Genomic DNA, 20,169 nt, shown 5'->3' with positions numbered 1-20,169 from the left:
TCATGCACCGTACAGCTCTTGCGCCACCATTCCGTACTGCAGCGCCGTACAGAAGGTGTTGAAGAAATTTGGGGATTTTGCAATTACACTGCAGTTTTGCAGTAAATTTTGGGGCTTTTGCAGGCAGAGTGCAAATCATGCAACAATTGGGGCTTTCATACCATTTGCCCTCTTTTGTATGCAATTTCCCACAAGAAATGGAGCCTTTTGCATTTGGGTTGCAATTTTGCAGGTAAAGGAGAATTTTGGAAGTTTGCAAGCCTTTCTGGACTCGGTGCGAGTCAATTTGCAGACTTTTGCCACTTTTTGTAGATTCTATTTGCAGATTTTTGGGCATTAAGCAGAGCATTTTGGTGCATTTCAAGCCTTTGATAGGCTGTGACAGTATTTGTCATTGTGGGCAGATTTTCTTTGGTAAATTTTACTCGTGCATTTTGCATCCCAGGAAGGGATTTTACTTGTTCAGTTTGCTGTATTTTTGAGTTTATCTGGCAAAAATGGCTCAGAACAACCCCAATGAGGTGTTTGGCGTCACACAGGAGAATAAGTTGGATGGCACCAACTACTCCTTGTGGAGTTTTATGGTTTGCAACATCTTGGTTGGCAGACATCTTTGGGATTATGTCAATGGAGATGAAGCAAGGCGAGATACAATGGCTACACCTGTCACTCCTACAGCTAGAGGCAGGGGTAGAGGTCAAAATGCAGCACAAGTAGTTGGAGTTGCTGCTTCAGGAGCTCCCACAGTAGAACATAAAAGATGGGATTCTGGAGATGCACAAGCTCTATCAGTGATTTTTCTCTCTATCAAGAGGTTCATTATTCATCATATTCAGTCGTGCAAAACATCATAGGCAGCTTGGGAGATATTAGAGAGTATGTTTGCAGCAAGAAATGATGCCAGAGTTTCCTTTTTGAAGCAAGAGCTTTCTCATACGGATATGGATGAGGGAGATTCCATGAATACTCACCTCACAAAGCTTCAGGATTTGAGGGAGCAATTGTTGAATATTGATGAAGTCATTCCGGATTTAGAGATGATTACCATCACTTTGAATTCTCTTCTTGAATCCTATCTTGGTTTCCACACCTCGCTGAATTTGTCATTGAGAGGGTGCAAAAATCCTCTCTCTTTTCACGAGTTGGTAGGACTTTTGTTGCAGGGAGAGCAGACACGAAGAAATATGGCAACCCGGGCTGGCGAGCATGCCATGCTTTTTAAGTTCATGCCCAAGGGAAAAGGGCAGCAAAAGCAATATGCCAATCAGCCTGCACATTAGTGATGCATATAAGCATAAAAGAAGGACATTTGTCACTACTGCAAGAAGCCATGTCATTATATTGGTGAATGCAATAAGCGCATAGCTAAAGAAAGAAAAGGGATTCAGGTATGGCTGTGTCAGATGCATCAGCTCCTCATTCACCGATGGGGGAGATGTTACAGCCAACTTTGTGGAAGAGCACTATGCCTTTCTGTCTTGCACTTCAGATTTTTGAATGGGTAGTTCAGTTGCTACAGCTGCTAATGATGATGACCCTTATGCTTTCTTGACTTGCAGTTATGATCCTTCAAAGGATGCATGCTCTCTCAGTGTCAATGAGACATTGAATACTTGGTATTTTGATAGTGGTGCTTCTAAGCACATCACTTCTAAGAAGAGCCTTTTTGTATCTTTGCATCCACCACCTACTAAAAAGAAGGTGACTTGTGTAAACAATTCTTCTTATTTAGTGTGTGAAGTGGGGAACATTATTCTCACATCCACTGATGGCACAGATTTCAGAATTTCAGATGTACTCTATGCGCCGGGTATAAAGAAGAATTTGCTTTCAATGTCCTCTCTTAATAGAGGATGATTTCAGGCTGTACTTGATGATGCTAAGTGTGCAGTCAGAGACAAAGAGAATGACTATGCTTTGATCTTGTTTGGCACTTCGTATCGGGGTCTTTTTCAGCTTGATATATATGAAAAAAGATCCGATCTTGCATTATCAGTGAGCACTTCCACTGCTGCGACGCAGAATGTGGAGTTATGGCATGCCAGGTATGGGCACATGAGCTATGGTAGCTTAATGACACTTTAGAAGCATGATATGGTTGATACATTGTCTCCTTTAGAGTCACCTCCTCCTCATGCATGTTGAATCGGGCTCCCACAAAGGCTTTGAAGACAATCACTCCCTATGAGGCATGGCATGGGAGAAAGCCTTCAGTGGATCACTTCATAGTTTTTGGTTGTGTTGTATATGCCCACGTGCCTGCGGAATTTGGACATTAGTTGTCAGATAAGGTACTTAAATGCATTTTGGTTGGGTATAGTGCACAAAGCAAAGGCTATTGTCTCTACAATCTTGCTTCACACAAGATTTTTGTTAGTAGAGATGTTATATTCTCTGAAAATTCAGCACATACACATGCTGAATTTAATATTCCAGCTTCTTTAGATGATGTTTTTGAGGGGATGCTTCCTATAGCATTTGGTTCCCTAGCTGAGGTTCATGCTGAAAATCAGAATTTACAGCAACCTCCTCCTGATCCACATGCCCCGATTCAGCCACAGGTTGATTTTGTACCTCCACAGGGTGTGGATGAAGTTGTCAGGCAAGAAATTCAAGAGATACATGCAGCCAAAACAGTGCCGAATTGGTTCCTACAGACTCTCAGGGAGAGTATGCTTGAGGTCCCATTGCCTGGCAGGACTCGTAGTGCAGTAAGGCACGCAGGGGGGGCTCTTTTAGTTGAGAAAACTTATGCAAGGACTCTTCTTGATGAAGAGGAGCCTGACTCTTTTGAAGAAGAAAAGGATAATGTACATTGGATGCATGCCATGCACAATGAATTGCAATCCATTGAGAAAAATCAGACTTGGCTTGTTGTGGATTTGCCACCAAGTAAGCATGCCATTGGTACTAAGTGGGTTTTCAAGGTGAAAAGGAAGCCAGATGTGTCCATTGACAGGTACAAGGCAAGGCTGGTTGCCAAAGGCTATGCACAGAAGAAGGGCATAGATTATGAGGAAACTTTTGCTCCTACATCTCGGATGACCACCATACGGTTAGTTATTGCAGTGGCTGCAAGTTTTGTTTGGAATGTCCATCAGTTGGACATAAAAACAGCTTTCCTTAATGGGGACTTGCAGGAAGAGGTTTATGTCAAACAACCTGCTGGATTTGAACTTTTTGGCAATGCATGTCAGGTTTGCATGCTTAACAAAGCTTTATATGGGCTGAAACAAGCCCCACGTGCATGGTATGCCAAGATTGATGCATTCCTGGCAAGTAAGGGATTACATAATAGTCCCACGGAGAGCACCCTCTACATCAAGAAGGATGGGGGGGATTTTTTGGTTATCATTCTTTATGTAGATGACATGCTGCTCACAGGGTCAAATGAGGATATAATTGCAGATTTTAAGGCTGAGTTGAAAGCTGAATTTGACATGACAGATTTGGGCATGTTAAACCTATTTATACAAGACAAGCGTGGCTTCGTTATGTCTCAATCCAAGTATGTGTGGAAGCTCTTGGATAGGTTCAACATGCATGATTGTAAGCCTATTCCCACTCGCATGGAGCCGGGGCTGAAGCTTACTATGTATGATGCAGGAGAATCTGTAGATGCCACAGTCTACAGTCAGGTTGTTAGATGCCTCATCTACTTGTGCAATACACGGCCCGATATTCAGTATGCAGTATCTCAGGTGAGCAGATATATGCACAGCCCAAAGACAACACATTCGCAGGCTGTAAAACGCGTCTTCCGTTATTTGCAAGGCACAAAGTCTTTTGGCTTGATGTTTCCCAGGGGGGGTGACTTGCAGATGCATGCTTACAGTGATTTAGATTGGGCTGGAGACTATGATACCAGGCAGTCCACTAGTGGTAATTGTTTCTTTTTGGGCAAAGCTTGCATTTCTTGGCTGAGCAAGAAGCAATCTACATTGGCTACTTCCTCATGTGAAGCTGAGTATAGGGCAGCTGTCACGGCGACAGTTGAGTCTGTTTGGTTGCGACGTTTGTTTGCTGATCTTCGTCTCTTATTGGAGGGTCCTTCTCCAATTCTCACTGACAGTCAGAGTGCTATAGTAGTGGCAAAGAATCGTGTGTTTCATGCTCGCACGAAGCACATTGAGGTTCATTATCATTATGTCAGAGAGAGAGATCATAGTGTACTCCCCTGGATGTAACTTGTGTCAACACATGAGAATTGCAACAGGACTGCTCCTAACTAACAGTAAACACTACTAAGTTTAGTAGAGCTTGTAGGAGAGTTAAGTAGTGTAGTACCTTATGTTTAGGAAAAAGGTAGGAGAGGAAGATCATGGGCTGGATCTTCAACAAGGACTTGTGAGGGGCTGCACAAGGACAGGAGGAAGTCAATCCTTTTTAGAATTCAGCTGAGTATTGAACTCTTGCTGTATATTCTATTTCAGTAATGAAGTACAAGTCATGAATGAATTGCCAAGTACAACTAGAGCCCTTATATAGGTATGGCCCAAGGCAATACAAAGCTGTATTGCTTATGGGATTACCTCCTAGGATGCGACGTGGCAACTTATGGTATCCCCTTAAAAAAAAATAAAACACTTACAAGCCAATAAAGGCCTTTCTACTAACTTTTAGCTTAAGTAAAAAGTAACCCTCTGTTACAATCCTCCCTCCTCAAATAGAAATTTGTCCGCAAATTTGAAAAGGCTGTAACCTGGACATACAATGCTCCTTGTAAACCTGAACAGCTCAATTCTGGTCATATCAACTGAACAATGAAGTTTCTCAGTCAATACCTCCCTGTAGGCATGCTGATCTGTAAATGGATCATATAATATTCCCAAGAAATCAAGCAATTGGGTGGAAGAGCTATGCTGTCCAATATAAGAGATCTGATCATATAATCCAGTGAGAGACATGCTGATCTGAGAAAGGATAGTGAATGCTGGCTGCAGCATGTCCATATATGCTATATAGCAAGAGAAAATCAAATCTGCTCATAAAGACTCAATTTTGGCCATGGAACTCAGCTAAGCAATTGAGGGTTTCTGCTCCACAATTGTAGATGGCTGCCAAGAAGACTCCTCATCAGGTAGACCTCTCCATTTGATAAGATATTCCATGTAGGACTTGTTCCTCAACACATGATCTCTAAATCCAAGGATCTTCTCAGGTATATACTCAATTTGGCCCTCTTCATCCATAGGAGGTAGCTCTTCCATAACTTGCTTCTTAGGCCCCAAATACTTCTTGAGCAGTGATACATGGAATACTTTGTGTATTGTAGAGGATGGTGGGAGCTCCAACTCATAAGCCACTTCCCCAGCTTTCCTCAAAACCTTGTAAGGTCCATAATACCTATGAGCAAGTTTAACATTGGTATTACCTTTGAAAGAAGCATGCCTAGACTTATGTAATATGAGAAATACATAATTCCCTTCTTCAAAATGAAGATCTCTCCTATGCTCATCAGCATAATCCTTCATCCTTGCTTGGGCCCTTACCATGTTATCTTTACATTGCTGTAATAAAGCAGTCATGTGAGCCAAATCATCCTTGGCTTGCTGGCTTGTCAATGCTTGATCAATAATTGTTGATTGGACATGAGCTTTACAACCAAACATGGCTTCAAAAGGGCTCATACCAATTGAAGTGTGCTTGGTGGTATTATAACAAGGTTTAGCTAGAAGCAACCATTGATCCCACGATGCTTGGGTCTCAAAGCAAAAATGCCTTCGATACTCTTCCAACCAGCGGTTAACCCTCTTTGTTTGCCCATTAGTTTGAGGGTGATCTGCTGTACTTGGGGTAAGAAGTGTTCCCATAGAACTGAAAAGCTCTTGCCAAAAATGCCCCATGAACTTAGCATCACGATCACTCACAATCTCGTGAGGAAGTACATGTAATTTAAACACATTCTCCATGAATTGTTTAGCCACCTTGGAAGCTGTAAATTGGGTCTTAGTAGGAATGAAGTGGGCAGCTTTAGTAAGTCTATCAACAACCACAAAGATACTGTTCCAACCCTTAGAGGTCACTGGTAGACCTGTAATAAAGTCCATGCTGATATGTGTTCATTTACCTTGAGGTATAGGTAGAGGTTGTAGTAGACCAACTGGCCTCAAATTCAACTCCCTGTTTTGTTGACAGGGCTTACAGCTTTGAACATAAGCAAGGACATCCTTCCAAAGCCCCTTCCAGTAAAAACTCTGTTTTACCTTATCATACGTCTTGTTGAGGCCTATATGCCCAGCCATAGGAGATGAGTGAAATTCCTGCAAGATTAACAGCTTATAGGAGGAATTTTCAGTAAGAAATATTCTATCATTATACCACAAGAGCCCATTGTGCAACTTGAAATTAGGATCTTGCAAGTCTTGGAACATAGCAGCTGCTTGAGGATCATTGAGATACTCTTCTTGAATGCCATGGATCCAATCTTTATAAACCTCAGTAATGGATGATAAAGTACAAGCCCATATCCTAGAAAGAGAATCTGCCACAATATTTTATTTGCCCATCTTGTAATCTATGTCAAAGTCATAGTTTTGCACAATGGATAGCCATCTCCTTTGCTTGGGTGATACAGAAGATTGAGATAGAAAATATCTGAGAGTCTTATGATCAGTCTTGACCTTGAAATGGCTGCCATAAATTGACATGCAATAAATGCTCTTCTTTCGTTTTGCTGTAGATCAATATATCATCAAAGAATACCAACACAAATTTATAGAGGAAAGGTTGCAATACCTTGTTCATTAGGCCTTGGAAAGTTGCAGGTGCATTGGTTAGGCCAAATGCCATCACTTTGAATTGATAAAGCCCACGTTCTGTCCTGAAGGCAGTTTTATGTTCATCTCCCTCCATCCTTTTTTGATGATAGCCTGACCTTAAGTCAATCTTTGTGGAGTACTTTGCTCCTCTAAGCTCATCCCCTAGATCATCAATTCTAGGGATAGGAAACCTATTCTTAACTGTCATTTTGTTCAAATCCTTGTAATCAGTACACACATTCTAAATGAGCCATCCTTCTTCTTAACCAATAACAGTGGAGAGGCAAAGGGTGATTGACTGTGTGTAATAAATTCCTTGTCAAGGAGTTCCTTTATTTGCCTTGCCACCTCTTCCCTTTCAGCTCTAGAAAGTTTGTATGGAGCTTTGTTGATTGGCTTAGATCGTGGCTCCAACACAATTGCATGATCCACATCTCTCATGGGAGGGAGATGGTTGGGAAGATCAGCAAATACATCAGAGTATTGCTGTAATAGGAACTGCATGTCTTTATCCTGCACCAACAACCCATTACCCTCTTGAGACTTGGTCAACTGAATAGCATAGACTCCACAAACACTTTTGAGGTCTCTGGCCATTCTTCTTATAGAAATTAAGGACAATTTAGGAGATTGGTGACCCATCAAAGTGATGTGCTTACCTTCATGCATAAACTTCATATATAGTCTTTAAAGGTCCATAGAGAATTCTCCCAAGGTTCTAAACCATTCACAACCAAGGACAATGTCAATAGGTACCATTTCCAAGACAAATAGATCTCCATGAAAAGTATAGTCTTGAGAAAGTTGCACTTGAGCAGCCTGACAATATTTCTTACTGTGGGAATGCTGACCATTAGCCACCTCAACTTTGATCCCATGATCCAAAGTGAATGGGCATAACCTCACTGTTTGAAGTGTCTTTGCATTAATGAAGTTATGAGTGCTCCCATTGTCAACCAAAATGTGGACTGGTCTGTTATTGATTGTTCCTTTTAACCTAAGGGTTTGAGAGCCCTTGCAGCCCATAAAAACATCAGGAGATATGCTGTACACAATTGATTGTGTATCCCAATACACTTCATCATCATCAACAGCATCATTTCCATCAGAATTTTTGATCTCATCGTCATAATCTTAAACAACTTCAATGTTCCATTGTCTAGATCTATTTGAGCACCTTAGTAAACTATCATCCATAAGCATGGTGTCAAACATGGATAACCCACCTGGATCAAAGGGAAAGGTGGTCCCCTTTTTGGAACTATGATCCTCATCATCATCAAGGCCTTCATTCACATAGTCCTGATATTCATGAAATTCAGATTCTGCTGTAGATGTATGAGGAGATAAATCCTCATCAATCTCTAGAATCAAGCTCAACTTTGCTCCTGTTTTTGCTTTGCACACATTCCTATGTTCAGGGGTCCACTTCTCACCACAAAGGTAGCACAAATTCTTATTTTTCCTGTCATCAATAATTGATTGAGATAACTGCTTAACCAACTTGTTTCTTTTATCACTCAGATCATCCTTTGGAGTGGGTTTAAAGGATGACTTTACATCTGTAGCCTTGTAAGCCTTAGGTTGTCCCATGCCACTGCCATACACTGTGGGGAACCTTGAAATAGAAGAAGTTGTAGCAGGTGCAGGAAGTTTGCTTTCATCATTGGAAACCCCTTTGACCATAGGCTTAGTTCCAAAGTGACCAATATCCAAAGTCTTCTCCTTCCCATTGTATTTGGGTTCATAAAGCTCTGCCAACTGCATGGCCTCTTTAAGAGAATTGGGCTTTTGAGCTGCAACATCTGAAGTAATACTAGGGTGCAGACCATGGATGAACTTGAGCATTCTAACTCTTTCATCAATACCATGAACAAATAGAGCCAATTTTCAAAACTGTTTGATATAATTTTTCACTGATCCTTGCTGAGTAAGATCATACCACTTACAAATATATTGATCTTTAGTAAAAGGAGTTATAAAAGTTTTAAGCATTTCAGCCTTGAATTCATCCCAAGCATTCCTTCTTGCTGTAGATGCCTCCACCAAGAGTGGGCATAATCTTCCAGATGAAGAACAGCAAATCTGATTTTACCTTGGTCACCCTTTGGATATAGAAGGAAGTAATCAGCCATCTTGCTGAGCCATTCCTCCAATTCCTCAGGATAGGTAGAGTCACCTTTGAACTTAGGAAGTATAATCTTGTCTTTCATATCTTTGTCTTGATGAACAGGTCCTTTTGGTTCAATAGATTTAACTGTTTGTATATATTGCTGGGATGTCATTGCTGCCCTAAGGTCTGCTGGTAGCAACTTATATTCATGGAATTTTTGACACAACTCTTCAGCTGCTGAACTATTATTATTAGGAGTCTAACCATGTGTTGAATCCTTATCCATATGAGCTGTAACTCCACTAGAGTGATAGGTCCTTCGGGCAGAAGCCATAAAACCAACCGGTTTAGTTACATGTATGATCCCAAATTGATGGAGACTCAAGTTCTAATGATGATGATGATCATCCTAAATTTGGCTTCTCTTTAACGGGTCAAACCTTTTATTAAAAGTGGCAGACATGTTCTGCATCCTTTGGTCCATTGTCTGATTATTGGTCTTAATCTCATTAGTTAACTCCTTGAATATCTATAGCATTGGGTCCATACAACTCTTTATGATCTGCTCTTAGTTAAGGGATGCTTGTACTTGAGGAGTTGCCGCAAAATCCCCTTGAACATTGCCAACATGAGGATCATTGGGCTCAGAAACTACAGCCTAATCATCAACTGGTTTCTTTTCTGGGATGGAATCAAAGATACCCATTTGCTGCTTACTAGCTTGACTAGTAGACCTCTTGACATGCATCTTTAATGACTTGAATCTAGAGTAAATGGACTGTCTTAAGCCCTGATCAAAACCAGTACCAAAAGCCCCAAATGCTAGTTTTGCCCTAATTTCGCAAGTCAAATTTTTGAGAGAAAACTTGAAATTTTCCACTTGTTTAGGTGATCCTTATGCTAAGACTGAACCAAAGAGCCAATCAGGAGTAGAAATTCGTAATATTACACCTGGATGGCGAGAAATTGCTAGAACCTTTGGCAAATAGCAATTCTGCGCTAGTTGTTGCACTGAATTTTTGAAATTCTCAGTAACAAAAAAACAGATTACTATTACACTTTGTCAGTTGCATTCATGGATCTAGGCGACCATCTGCACTAAAGCTGACCCGAAATGGCGGATCACCATCAAACTTAGGGAGCAGCCTTATGAGATTAGTGCGAATAGATCAAGCCAAGAACGCCTTAGTTTGGTGCAGGAAAACAATAGATCGTCACTTTCTTGAGTCTCTTGCACTAGAGAGAAAATTCACTTCAATGTTGACTAAATACTCCGCCATTTTAGGATTCTCACACATAGAAATGATCAGGGAAGCAAGGGCTTTCCATTGATGCAAGAAGCCCCAAATTCTGAGCACTTCGAAAATCAGGGTTTCTCAGAGCCTGCCATGTGGCAGCTCACAACAAAGAGCACTTGTGGCGCTGAATCTTTGCAGAGAGGTAGGCCCTAGGCTCAAGAGTAGATGCTCCAAATTTCAAAGTGATTGGACTAAGAATTTCCCACAAATTCCCACGAAAAGTGCTCTGATACCAATGCAATAGGACTGCTCCTAACTAACAGTAAACACTACTAAGTTTAGTAGAATTTGCAGGAGAGTTAAGTAGTGTAGTACCTTATGTTTAGGAAAAAGGTAGGAGAGGAAGATCATGGGCTGGATCTTCAACAAGGGGTTGCACAAAAATAGGAGGAAGTCAATCCTTTTTAGAATTCAGCTGAGTATTGAACTCTTGCTGTATATTCTATTTCAGTAATGAAGTACAAGTCATGAATGAATTGCCAAGTACAACTAGAGCCCTAATATAGGTATGGCCCAGGGCAATACAAAGCAGTATTGCTTATGGGATTACCTCCTAGGATGCGTGGCAACTTATGGTATCGCCTTTAAAAAAAAAGAAAACACTTAGAAGCCAATAAAGGCCTTTCTACTAACTTTTAGCCTAAGTAAAAAGTAACCCTCTATCAAACAATGTTGCAGACATCTTCACCAAAGCACTTCCACGTGAGAAGTTTGAGGCATTTCGCAGTGCCCTAAACTTATCTCCTTTTGGTGATTGATAACTACCTTGTACACCACATTGGCACTGCAGGGGGCGTTAGAATTATTATTTTATTCTAAGCAGTGGCCAATGTAATGTAATAAGTGGGTTAGGGGCACTTTTTCCTCTTAGAGGTTTTTTTCCTAACCATAGTCTAATCTCTAACTACGGTTAGTGATTAGATAGGGTTTTGTCACTTGGACAAAACCCCTCATCTCTTCATTGTGCTACACTTCATTCAGTCCACCTTTTGAGTGACCTACGTTCAGCTCACTCTATCTTGCTCACTCTTGCTCTCCGTTTTTCTCACACAATAGCCTTTCACTAGCCTTCCGCTCAACCTCGCCAACCCTACATACAAGATTGCCCAACAGCCATTGATCGAAGTCATTGGGGCAAGCCATCGAGAAGGTCGACCATGTGCAAATTATGTTCCTCGTAGCCTCCCATCCATCTCTCTCGTCTGCCATTGTTCGCCTCAGCATCTCTGGTTAGAGTATCACCTCTGAGGATGCGCCATCAACACTGTCTCAGATCCCCCTCTCGCGTGACGATGTTCTGCTAACCGAGCTTCAACATTGCTAGCCTCGCTGCTCAGTCTCCCATCGCATAGAGCTGTTGGGACGCTTGGCGCGTGTGCCGTGCCCCCCTTCATTAGCTAGCAGCCCTTTTGTCTCTGCCGCCTCTGTTGCTATTGCTGGCTGCCCTCTGTGGCACCAGCAGCTCTGTGGGCGGCGCAATGTTGCCAGCCATGGGGGGTCTTTGCCCCCGTCACCAGCTCTTGGGAGGAACACCCCCCCCCCCCCCCCCCCCCCCCCCCCAAAAAAAAAAAAAAAACATCGCAGACTATGGGGCCTCTCTAGACCTCAACTACAGCGCACGGGGGCACCCTCAGGTCCCCCTAGTGCCTTCGTAGCTCATGGGCCCCCTCTAGGCCCCGACTACAGCTCAAGCCCCCCCCCCCCCCCCCCCCCCCCCCCCCTCTTTCCCCAAGCCCTTGTGCCTAGCCTTCCAGTAGGCAGGCCATCTCCAGAGACACAAACACCCACTCTGCTACAGCCTTCAGTTTCAGTTTCAGCATCAGAAAGTACCTCCAAATCAACAACAAAGGACATCAGCAAAGGGGACACAAAAACAGCATATTCAAAAAATCCAAATCCAAATTTTGAATTTTAAAAATGCAGAACCACATGTCCAGCATGGACTGTTCACCTGACACAAAAACTAGGGGAGAAAAGGAGAGAGTACAGTCTCATTTGGGCCAGTGCGCAGAAGATAGGTGACCAGCAGGCCAAAAGTTATATAAATACCATGAGGGACATTTCCAAGATGCATGATGGTGACATTGAAAACCTACAAAAGATACTTGGGGGCAGCAAGGACGTCGATTTTAATGCTATGATGCAGAACATGCGTACCTCCATGGAAGAGGAAATGAACAAATGGAAGTTAGATATGCATATACAAATGGGAATCTAGATTGGTAAGGTACGTGAGGATATGACCCGCATGGTTGATGCCAAGACTAACCAACACAGATTGATGATCAAAGAGCTAGAAATGCAGGTCACCAAGCTCAAGGAAGAGAATGAACTACTGAAAGCACATAACTCACTTGAAGAAGGGGAAATCCAACCACTCTTAATGAGGAGTTGAACATGCTGAAAACAGAAGATGAAAAACTCAAGGAAGAGATGGCTGCCCTACAAATGGCAATACAAGGGAAGCGTGAGGAGTTCTCCAAGTAGATAAATAAGGGGCACGCTGAAATGAAAGAATGGAGAGAAGTGGTCACTAAGGGCAAGGCAGCTCCAATCAAGAAAGAGTTCATTTCTGATGCCTTACAAGAAGAAAAGAGAAGAAATTTTAAAGCACTAAATGTCCTTGTTAGAGGTCTAGTAGTTGGGAACATTTCCATGGCAGATGCTGAAGCTTTGATAAGTAAGATAGGGGTCAATCTCTCCCTTGAGGCAGCTTGGAGGATAGGAAAGGATGATGCACCAACGAGACCTATGATTGTGAGGTTCCGAACACTAGTAGACCAGTCTCCCTTCATGAGCACGAGGGCAGCTCTGAAGGGGACTAGAACATACTTGGATGATGATCTCACGCTCTTACAACAAGAGCACAGAAGGGAGGGGATGCCCTGAGTGCTGGCTGCGAGGCAGGAAGGAAAATGGGCTTTATATCAAGATGGTAAGGTCATCATCTGAGAAAGGATAGAAAGAGGTGGAGGAGATATAGATAATGCATGACGGTGTTGGCCTGTGAGATAGAGACACAGGGCAGAATACGGCTGTATGGAATTGTAATGGTACTCTTTGGTCCGATCTTGGCAGCATAGAGACATCATTTTGTACACCGAGACACGTGAGAGCCCAGAGAGAGGGCTGCCCATAGTGACACATTTTACACCTGGGAGTCAGCTCATAGGAAAGAGCTGAGGGGAGATAGTGGGGTATGAGGCTTTGGAGGAGTGGCTGTCCTCTTCAAAATACACCTAAGACCATTTGCATATGTGGTACAAAAAGAGGAGCATGCGCATCATATTTGGATACGAGTCTAGCTGTCAGACGCCCGACCGGTCTTCATTGCAGTATGCTACTCCCCCCAGAGACGTCATCATATGCTCATGACATCACTACAGAGGGACACAGCCCGTTGAGACGATACATGATGACATCATAGAGCTCTCCAGGTAGGGGGACACCCTCCTTCTGGAGGACTTTTGTGCAAGGACATGAGATAGACAAGTGGTCCTACTAGATTTTGCATACGAGAGAGATCCCCACGTGGTCCTGGAGCTTGATGCAGCAGAACTCGAGATCCTGACACATTCAGCAGATGCCCTAAATAATGTGACAACATACGGGCCATTTATCATGCCAATCACAGATAGAGCTCCTGCCACGCATGCTCGTATCCAGATCCACTTTGATCGTGCCCTCGACCCAGTATACGTGAGTTACTACTAGATTTTGCATACGAGAGAGTTCCCCACATGGTCCCGGAGTTGGATGCAGCAGAACTTGGGATCCTGAGACATTCTGCAGATGCCCTGAATAATGTGACAGTATACGGGCGATTTTTACTTGAGTTGAGAGCAGTCCATGATCTCATCATCTACAATGGCCTTCAGAGAAGGCCATGATTTGGAGGGTTCACTTGTTTCCCACATGGCGGTGGGAAAAGCATAGTGGACACTCCCTATTGGGCTCCTTTAGCTTTCGCTTCGTGGATCCATGACCTCACAGTACCCCCTGTTCCACTCGGAGTTGACCACTCATATCTGGCCTTCTGTATCTCAGTTACTATGCCAGTCACAGAGAGAGCTCTTGTCACGCTTCTTCGTACCCAGATCCGCTTTGATCGTGCCCTCGATCCAGTATACGTGAGTCACTTAGCCAAAGAGTTTTGATCCCTACTGGGAGATGATGTAGACCTTGCCCATGTCTTGGACACCCTTGCTTCAGTAGTATAGGACTCCGCCATCAGATACGTCCCCACGACCCGCGATCCACGCGGGCTCGAGATGTGAAGATGCCTCAAAACCCTTGGTTTGACGACGAGTGTAGAGAGACGCGAGCCACCTTACATGAGAGCAAGCCTTGGGTCAGCTGATGCCACCTGAGGTTCACCGGATATTCCAACGGCTGACATGCCGCAAGAGATGGTCTTGGATGAGATCATCAGATCATTTTGAGGCGGGGACCCAACCACTAGATGAGGACTTCTTTCAAAAGGGAAGCCACCCATTTCCATTACTGATCCGAGAGTGTGGCACACTTATGCATGCTCCTTATATGATGTCCCGATGCAGGCAACACTTGACATGTCCTCTATGCCCAAGCCCACTACCTGCCACTTATTTATCACATAGAATGTAAGGGTTGCTGTCTGCTGGCTACACAATTGGAAGACACAGGACCATGAGGGCCCATGGATTGAGCATTTCACACATGGGTAGGAGATCTTAGCCCTGGTTCTTGCACATATGTTCAACCTTGGTGTATGCCATGGCTTCCCACCGGCTTGGAGCACCACTACATTGAACCGATACACAAGACATGAGACCCCATGGACAGTGAAAACTATTGTACCCTCATGATCGACCACACAGTGGCCAAGATTTATGGATCGGTACTAAAGAGAGCCGCTCTCGATACGAAGTTTGTATGAAGAGACTCTTAACTGCCCAATAGAGATCCTCAGTGAGTGGGGTAAGTGGATTTGTGTGTATCCTGGTGGGTCAATGAACCCCTCCTCTGTGATATGCAAGTAGTGATCCCTATAGAAGCTGAGCTTCATTGGAAGCTTGCTTGGTCCCAGCCAGGTTCGGAGTGTATGTAGCTATAAGAGATCCTCGTGGATGACCCGGTTGACGTCATGTGATAGGAGGGGAGAGAACCGAGTGTCCATACTATACTGGAAGGGAGGAAGTCTATCCATGTCGAGCCCTAGTTGCTCAAACCATCTCTCTGTGCGTGCATATCGGCATCTCTGGTTCCCTCCTGTTGAGAGAGCCATAGAGTAGCCTGCTGTGCCCAAAAGTGTAATCCCCATACTCCTGACTTGGTTCAGATACGTGATGACCTGAAATGCAGCATCTAGTTGTAATGGGGATGACCCAAACTCAGCTTGAATGATCTGGTGAGGGACAGATGGCTTACTCCAGATCATCCGTGATAGCATGAGAACCTGTAGCCATGTGAACCCTACTTGAGAACCTCTCATTAAGTGCCATGACGGTCTTGCCGGTGTCTGCTAAGATGAGCTGTCATAGAACGGTTTAATCTTCTAGGAGCCGTGGTATGTAGTGTCTGTGGATGGCCGTGGTATGTAGTGTCTGTGGATGGTATCATGGTGTGTGTGGTGTGGTGGGGGATGTGTTAGAAATGACCCAACAGAGGGTACACACAGCGGAAGACTTATAGTAATGCCCAAGAGCTCAAACAGTGTGGTGTGGGTGTGGAATCACAAACTTCTTTAGTTACTGTGCATAAAATAGGTGTGAAGACTCATCAATAGACAATGAACCAGCCAGATGGAGAAACCACCAAAATATATATTTCCGTCCAAAACTATGGACACAATACAAAAGAGAGAGATCAAGAGTCCCACCAATGGTGTGGTCCTTTGATCTAACCACAAGGTCCTTCTCCTATCTGTTGACTATCTCTAGACTCGAGCGTAAGTAGACTTTCCATCCAAAGATCTCAGCACGTTGCTGTCCTAGTAGGCAGCCTAGGCTTCACCCCCAAGTGAGCTCAGTCTGCAGCAACTTTGGCCCTGCTTTGCCTCCTGGATGTAGGCCCAAAGATCAGGCTTCTGCTACTCCTGCTGCTCCTATGTTTCCTGACTTGCTGGATGTGAAATGAGGCCTGTGGCCTCTGCTTTTATAGGCCCCAAGGGCCCCTTGAAGTAACCGAACAGCCAGCCCTAAATGGGCCGACTGGCTGGTCTGTTTGGGCCGACCAGTCTGCTCCAAAACCAGCCCTTTAAGGGCTCCAAAAATTAGGGCCCTTTGGCCCACACTTCTAGGGCTTTTGGCCCTCAAATCTAGGCAAGGGCCCAGCTCTGTCTATTGCCATGACTATCTCCCCTTTCCTGTCCACCATGTCCTCCGGCTTCCACTCCACTCCCGTGGTCAGCTTCCACAACTTCCGAGCCACTAAATGACTCCGGATCTTCACGTTCCAGATCGGGTAGTTGGTCCCGTCCAGTTTCCCAGACTCTCCAAAGTTAGGGATAGTGAATGAGAGAAAACTGGGGGAGGAGGAAGGGAAAGCAGGGGCTGAAGAGGCTGTTGAGGTCGACATCTCTGCTGTTTATACCACACAGTAAAGTCAACCAAACTCAATTTCAGTAAACCAGAACTCTGAACGCACCTGACTGAACCTGAGTCACCCTCCTTCTCGCAAGGGCACAATCCTCCAGTTGTGGAAGTCGATTCCCTAGAGCTTCTGAATTAGGGTCGACCTTTAGCAAGGTCCTTGCCTTCAGGCTCCCACACCTGTGAGCCTCCTACTTGGGCTCTGATACCATGTTAAAAATGACCCAACAGAGGATACACACAACGGAAGACTTTTAGTAATGCCCAGGAGCTCACACAGTGTCGTGTGGGTGTGGAATCACAAACTTCTTTACTTAATGTGCATAAAATAGGTGTGCAGACTCATCAATAGACAATGAACCAGCCAGATAGAGAAACCACCAAAATATATATTTCTGTCCAAAACTATGGACACAATACAAAAGAGAGAGATCCAGAGTCCCACCAATGGTGTGGTCCTCTGATCTAACCACAAGGTCCTTCTCCTATCTGCTGGCTATCTCTAGACTCGAGCTCGCGTGCTCCACCTCGAGCACAAGTAGACTTTCCATCCAAAGATCTTAGCACCTTGCTGTCCTAGTAGGCAGCCTAGGCTTCAGCCCCAAGTGAGCTCAGTCTGCAGCAACTCTGGCCCTGCCTTGCCTCCTGGATGTAGGCTCAAAGATCAGGCTTCTGCTACTCCTGCTGCTCCTATGTTTCCTGACTTGCTGGATGTGAAATGAGGCCTGTGGCCTCTGCTTTTATAGGCCCCAAGGGCCCCTTGAAGTAACTGACCAGCCAGCCCTAAATGGGCCGACTGGCTGGTCTGTTTGGGCTGACCAGTCTGCCCCAAAACCAGCCCTTTAAGGGCTCCAAAAACTAGGGCCCTTTGGCCCACACTTCTAGGGCTTTTGGCCCTCCAATCTAGGCAAGGGCCCAGCCTATATAAGGCATGTCTTTGCCCAATGGCAGCCCCAAACTGCCCTCTGCCAGGCTCTTCTCCAGCCATGTGTGCAGCGCCATATTGAACTGTACTGCTGCTGATGTCATCGTGCCCTGCCAGGTCAGATCTAGGGCTTGCTGTCCCCGCCTTCTGCTCCTTCCACAGGTTCCGTCCTTTGCAGCCTTCTTCTCCAAGAGAAGTGCTGCCCATGTGGCAGCCCCCTCTCTCTTCTCTGGGCATCTTCTGCCCTAGGTCTCCCTCCCCCACGCTCTCCTCATTTGGGGGCTTATAGATGGGGAGGTGACCTTTCCAACAGGATGGGTATACTAAAGAAAGGATACATGTGATCAACTCTGGGTGGGGGCGGGCAAACAAAGAAGTAAGTGACATGTGGGGCGAAAAGGCAGGGAATCCCATGAACCCCTCGTGTGGAAACCAAGGTGAATCTCCTCGAAGAGGGCCATCGATCCAGACCATTATACATGATAAGGTCATGTATATAGCTCGTGTCCAAGAAAGAATGCCCGTATGAGGTGATTGGGGCTCGAGATACTCGAAATATCCGTGCCCCATCTAGATCAACATCAGACAATAGAATAGAATCATCTTGGAAATCGAGAAGTGGTATCTGTCGTATAGCTGTCCATTCATTGAAATCCCCAACAAGGACTTCTTCTCAACTTCACTGCGGCTCAAGAAATCCATCATGTCTAGGTTTAGGGCTGCGTTTGGTGGGTTTTAGCCTCCTCAGAGAGATCTCTAGCAAAATGTGAGGCCTTTTGGGGGGAGGGGGGGGGTGGTTGGTCGTGTCGAGAGGTGCGTCCGATCTGGTCCATGTGGGAGATGATCTGTATTGTATGACATATCTGCATCTTCCATGGACTCCCCAAGTCTCATGTTGGTATGCTGTCTCCCATGTGTATCCATTGAATACATGCAAAAGGGGCTTGGGGCTCTGATGGGTTTCTTTGTAGAAAGGTATATATCGTGCTGTGTATGACTACAAGAAATTCTGTGGATTTAATCATAAGGTATCATTACAGCTCCAAACATTGCAGGTCAGGGTCTTGGTGCTTGAGTCTCATGGACCCTGCTCGCCCATGCAGGGGGACCGATAGATGCCCATCCGGGGCCTATCAAAACAAACACTTCCCAGTTCCCCTCCTTGTGGGCAATGTCACATTGCTTAGGAGGGTACATGTATCCCATACTTGTAGGGGTGTGAGGTCCTTGTCCATATAAATCTGGGGACGGTCTTGTGAATGAACACACACCCGTGTGCACATGTGCGCACTCATTCTTTGGGTGGACTCACACAAAAGTATTCATATATCTATGTGCTGCCATGTTGATGGTGAGGTTTAGGAATTTACCTGTACTTTTGATTGCATTTTGTTCAGGACATAGTGAGATTTGAACATAGCAAGATCTGTTGAGTACGATCCTTTCAGAGTTTGTGCAACAGCGTCAAAGTGGATTGAGAAACTCGCTGGACTTTGGTTGAAACATCAACAGGTGTTTAAGATCTTACAAGTCTAGAGCATCAAGATGGGTGTGAAATATCTGTCACTATCTGTTTCACAGGATCAAGGTCCTTGGCTGTTGGTGGATATCGTGTGCAACGAAGATGCATGCTACCCCTGTTTTAGTGTTTCATAAATTGAATTGCAATGATGTTAGAACATATGTTGTGTGAGCTTATTATGCAAGGGTCAGATACGATACAATTGGGTCGAGTGATGATCAAAGGAAAATGGTTTTGTGGGGGCCATCTTTTAGGTCAGGCACATAAACATGTAAATGTTCACGTGTTCGACATAGTTTCTCATGGAAGTGTGGATTGCTCTTGTTTCTGCAGTTTGGAATACTGGCTCTTCCTGGAGTGCAGTGACAGAGTCTCTTTCGCAATTGTCACAGTTATCACAGCAAATGATTTATTCTCAGTGATGTAATTTCCTGTGTGTTGAAGTGTTCATAGGCTTGCTTCTCGAGATATTTGCTCTGCACTTGGAGCGGCCCCGTGTATTGATGTACTGCTATCTGTATAATGAGCGCTAACATAATTTTATTGTCATCTTTACCCTCATTCTACTGGATTGTGTCATTCTTGTAGAGAGACCTGGTGCAGTTGAATGCAGGGTGTCTACTAGCCAACCATGAGTATGACACAAGGCTAATTTCAATTCGACCTCATATGGATGCATTTGAGGAATCTGGAGTCATGGTGCGCTATCAAGTGTTGAAAAGTTTTGTTTATAAATGTCTATATTTCCTAGGTTTAATCGTATTTATTGCCCCCCCCAAGTTTGGCTGCTGGCTTGATGAATAGCGCTAGTTGTTTTGTCTGAAGTCATTGTGTGTAAAAGGGAAAGGATATAAAATATGTAAGAACTAAGGTCCCTGTCACAATGTTATGGTCTAGTACTAGTAATTTAAACTCGTTAATGACATATATAGTCTAAACTCGTTAATGACATATATCTTTTGGGAGTCAGACTGCATG

At 44.3% G+C, this 20,169-nt stretch overlaps 1 protein-coding gene across 1 annotated transcript in view; it reads left to right on the top strand.

The window, feature by feature from the left end:
- Window positions 1-19,924, top strand: part of SMC5 (structural maintenance of chromosomes 5) — a 92,492-nt gene extending 72,568 nt beyond the window's left edge. Inside the window, exon 30 of the mRNA XM_087397491.1 lies at window positions 19,525-19,924. Within this exon, the coding sequence (XP_087253617.1) occupies window positions 19,525-19,613 (89 nt within the window). The 3' untranslated portion in view covers window positions 19,614-19,924. The remainder of the gene's footprint in view (window positions 1-19,524) is intronic.
- The last annotated feature ends 245 nt before the right edge of the window (window positions 19,925-20,169 follow it).

This window comes from Dipteris shenzhenensis, chromosome 26 (genome assembly GCF_047967505.1).
Source record: "Dipteris shenzhenensis isolate YYH24624 ecotype China chromosome 26, Dip_SZ_1.0, whole genome shotgun sequence".
NCBI classification, from domain to species: domain Eukaryota; kingdom Viridiplantae; phylum Streptophyta; class Polypodiopsida; order Gleicheniales; family Dipteridaceae; genus Dipteris; species Dipteris shenzhenensis.
Note: the sequence above shows the minus strand (reverse complement) of the source record. Positions and strands in the feature narration are given on the sequence as shown.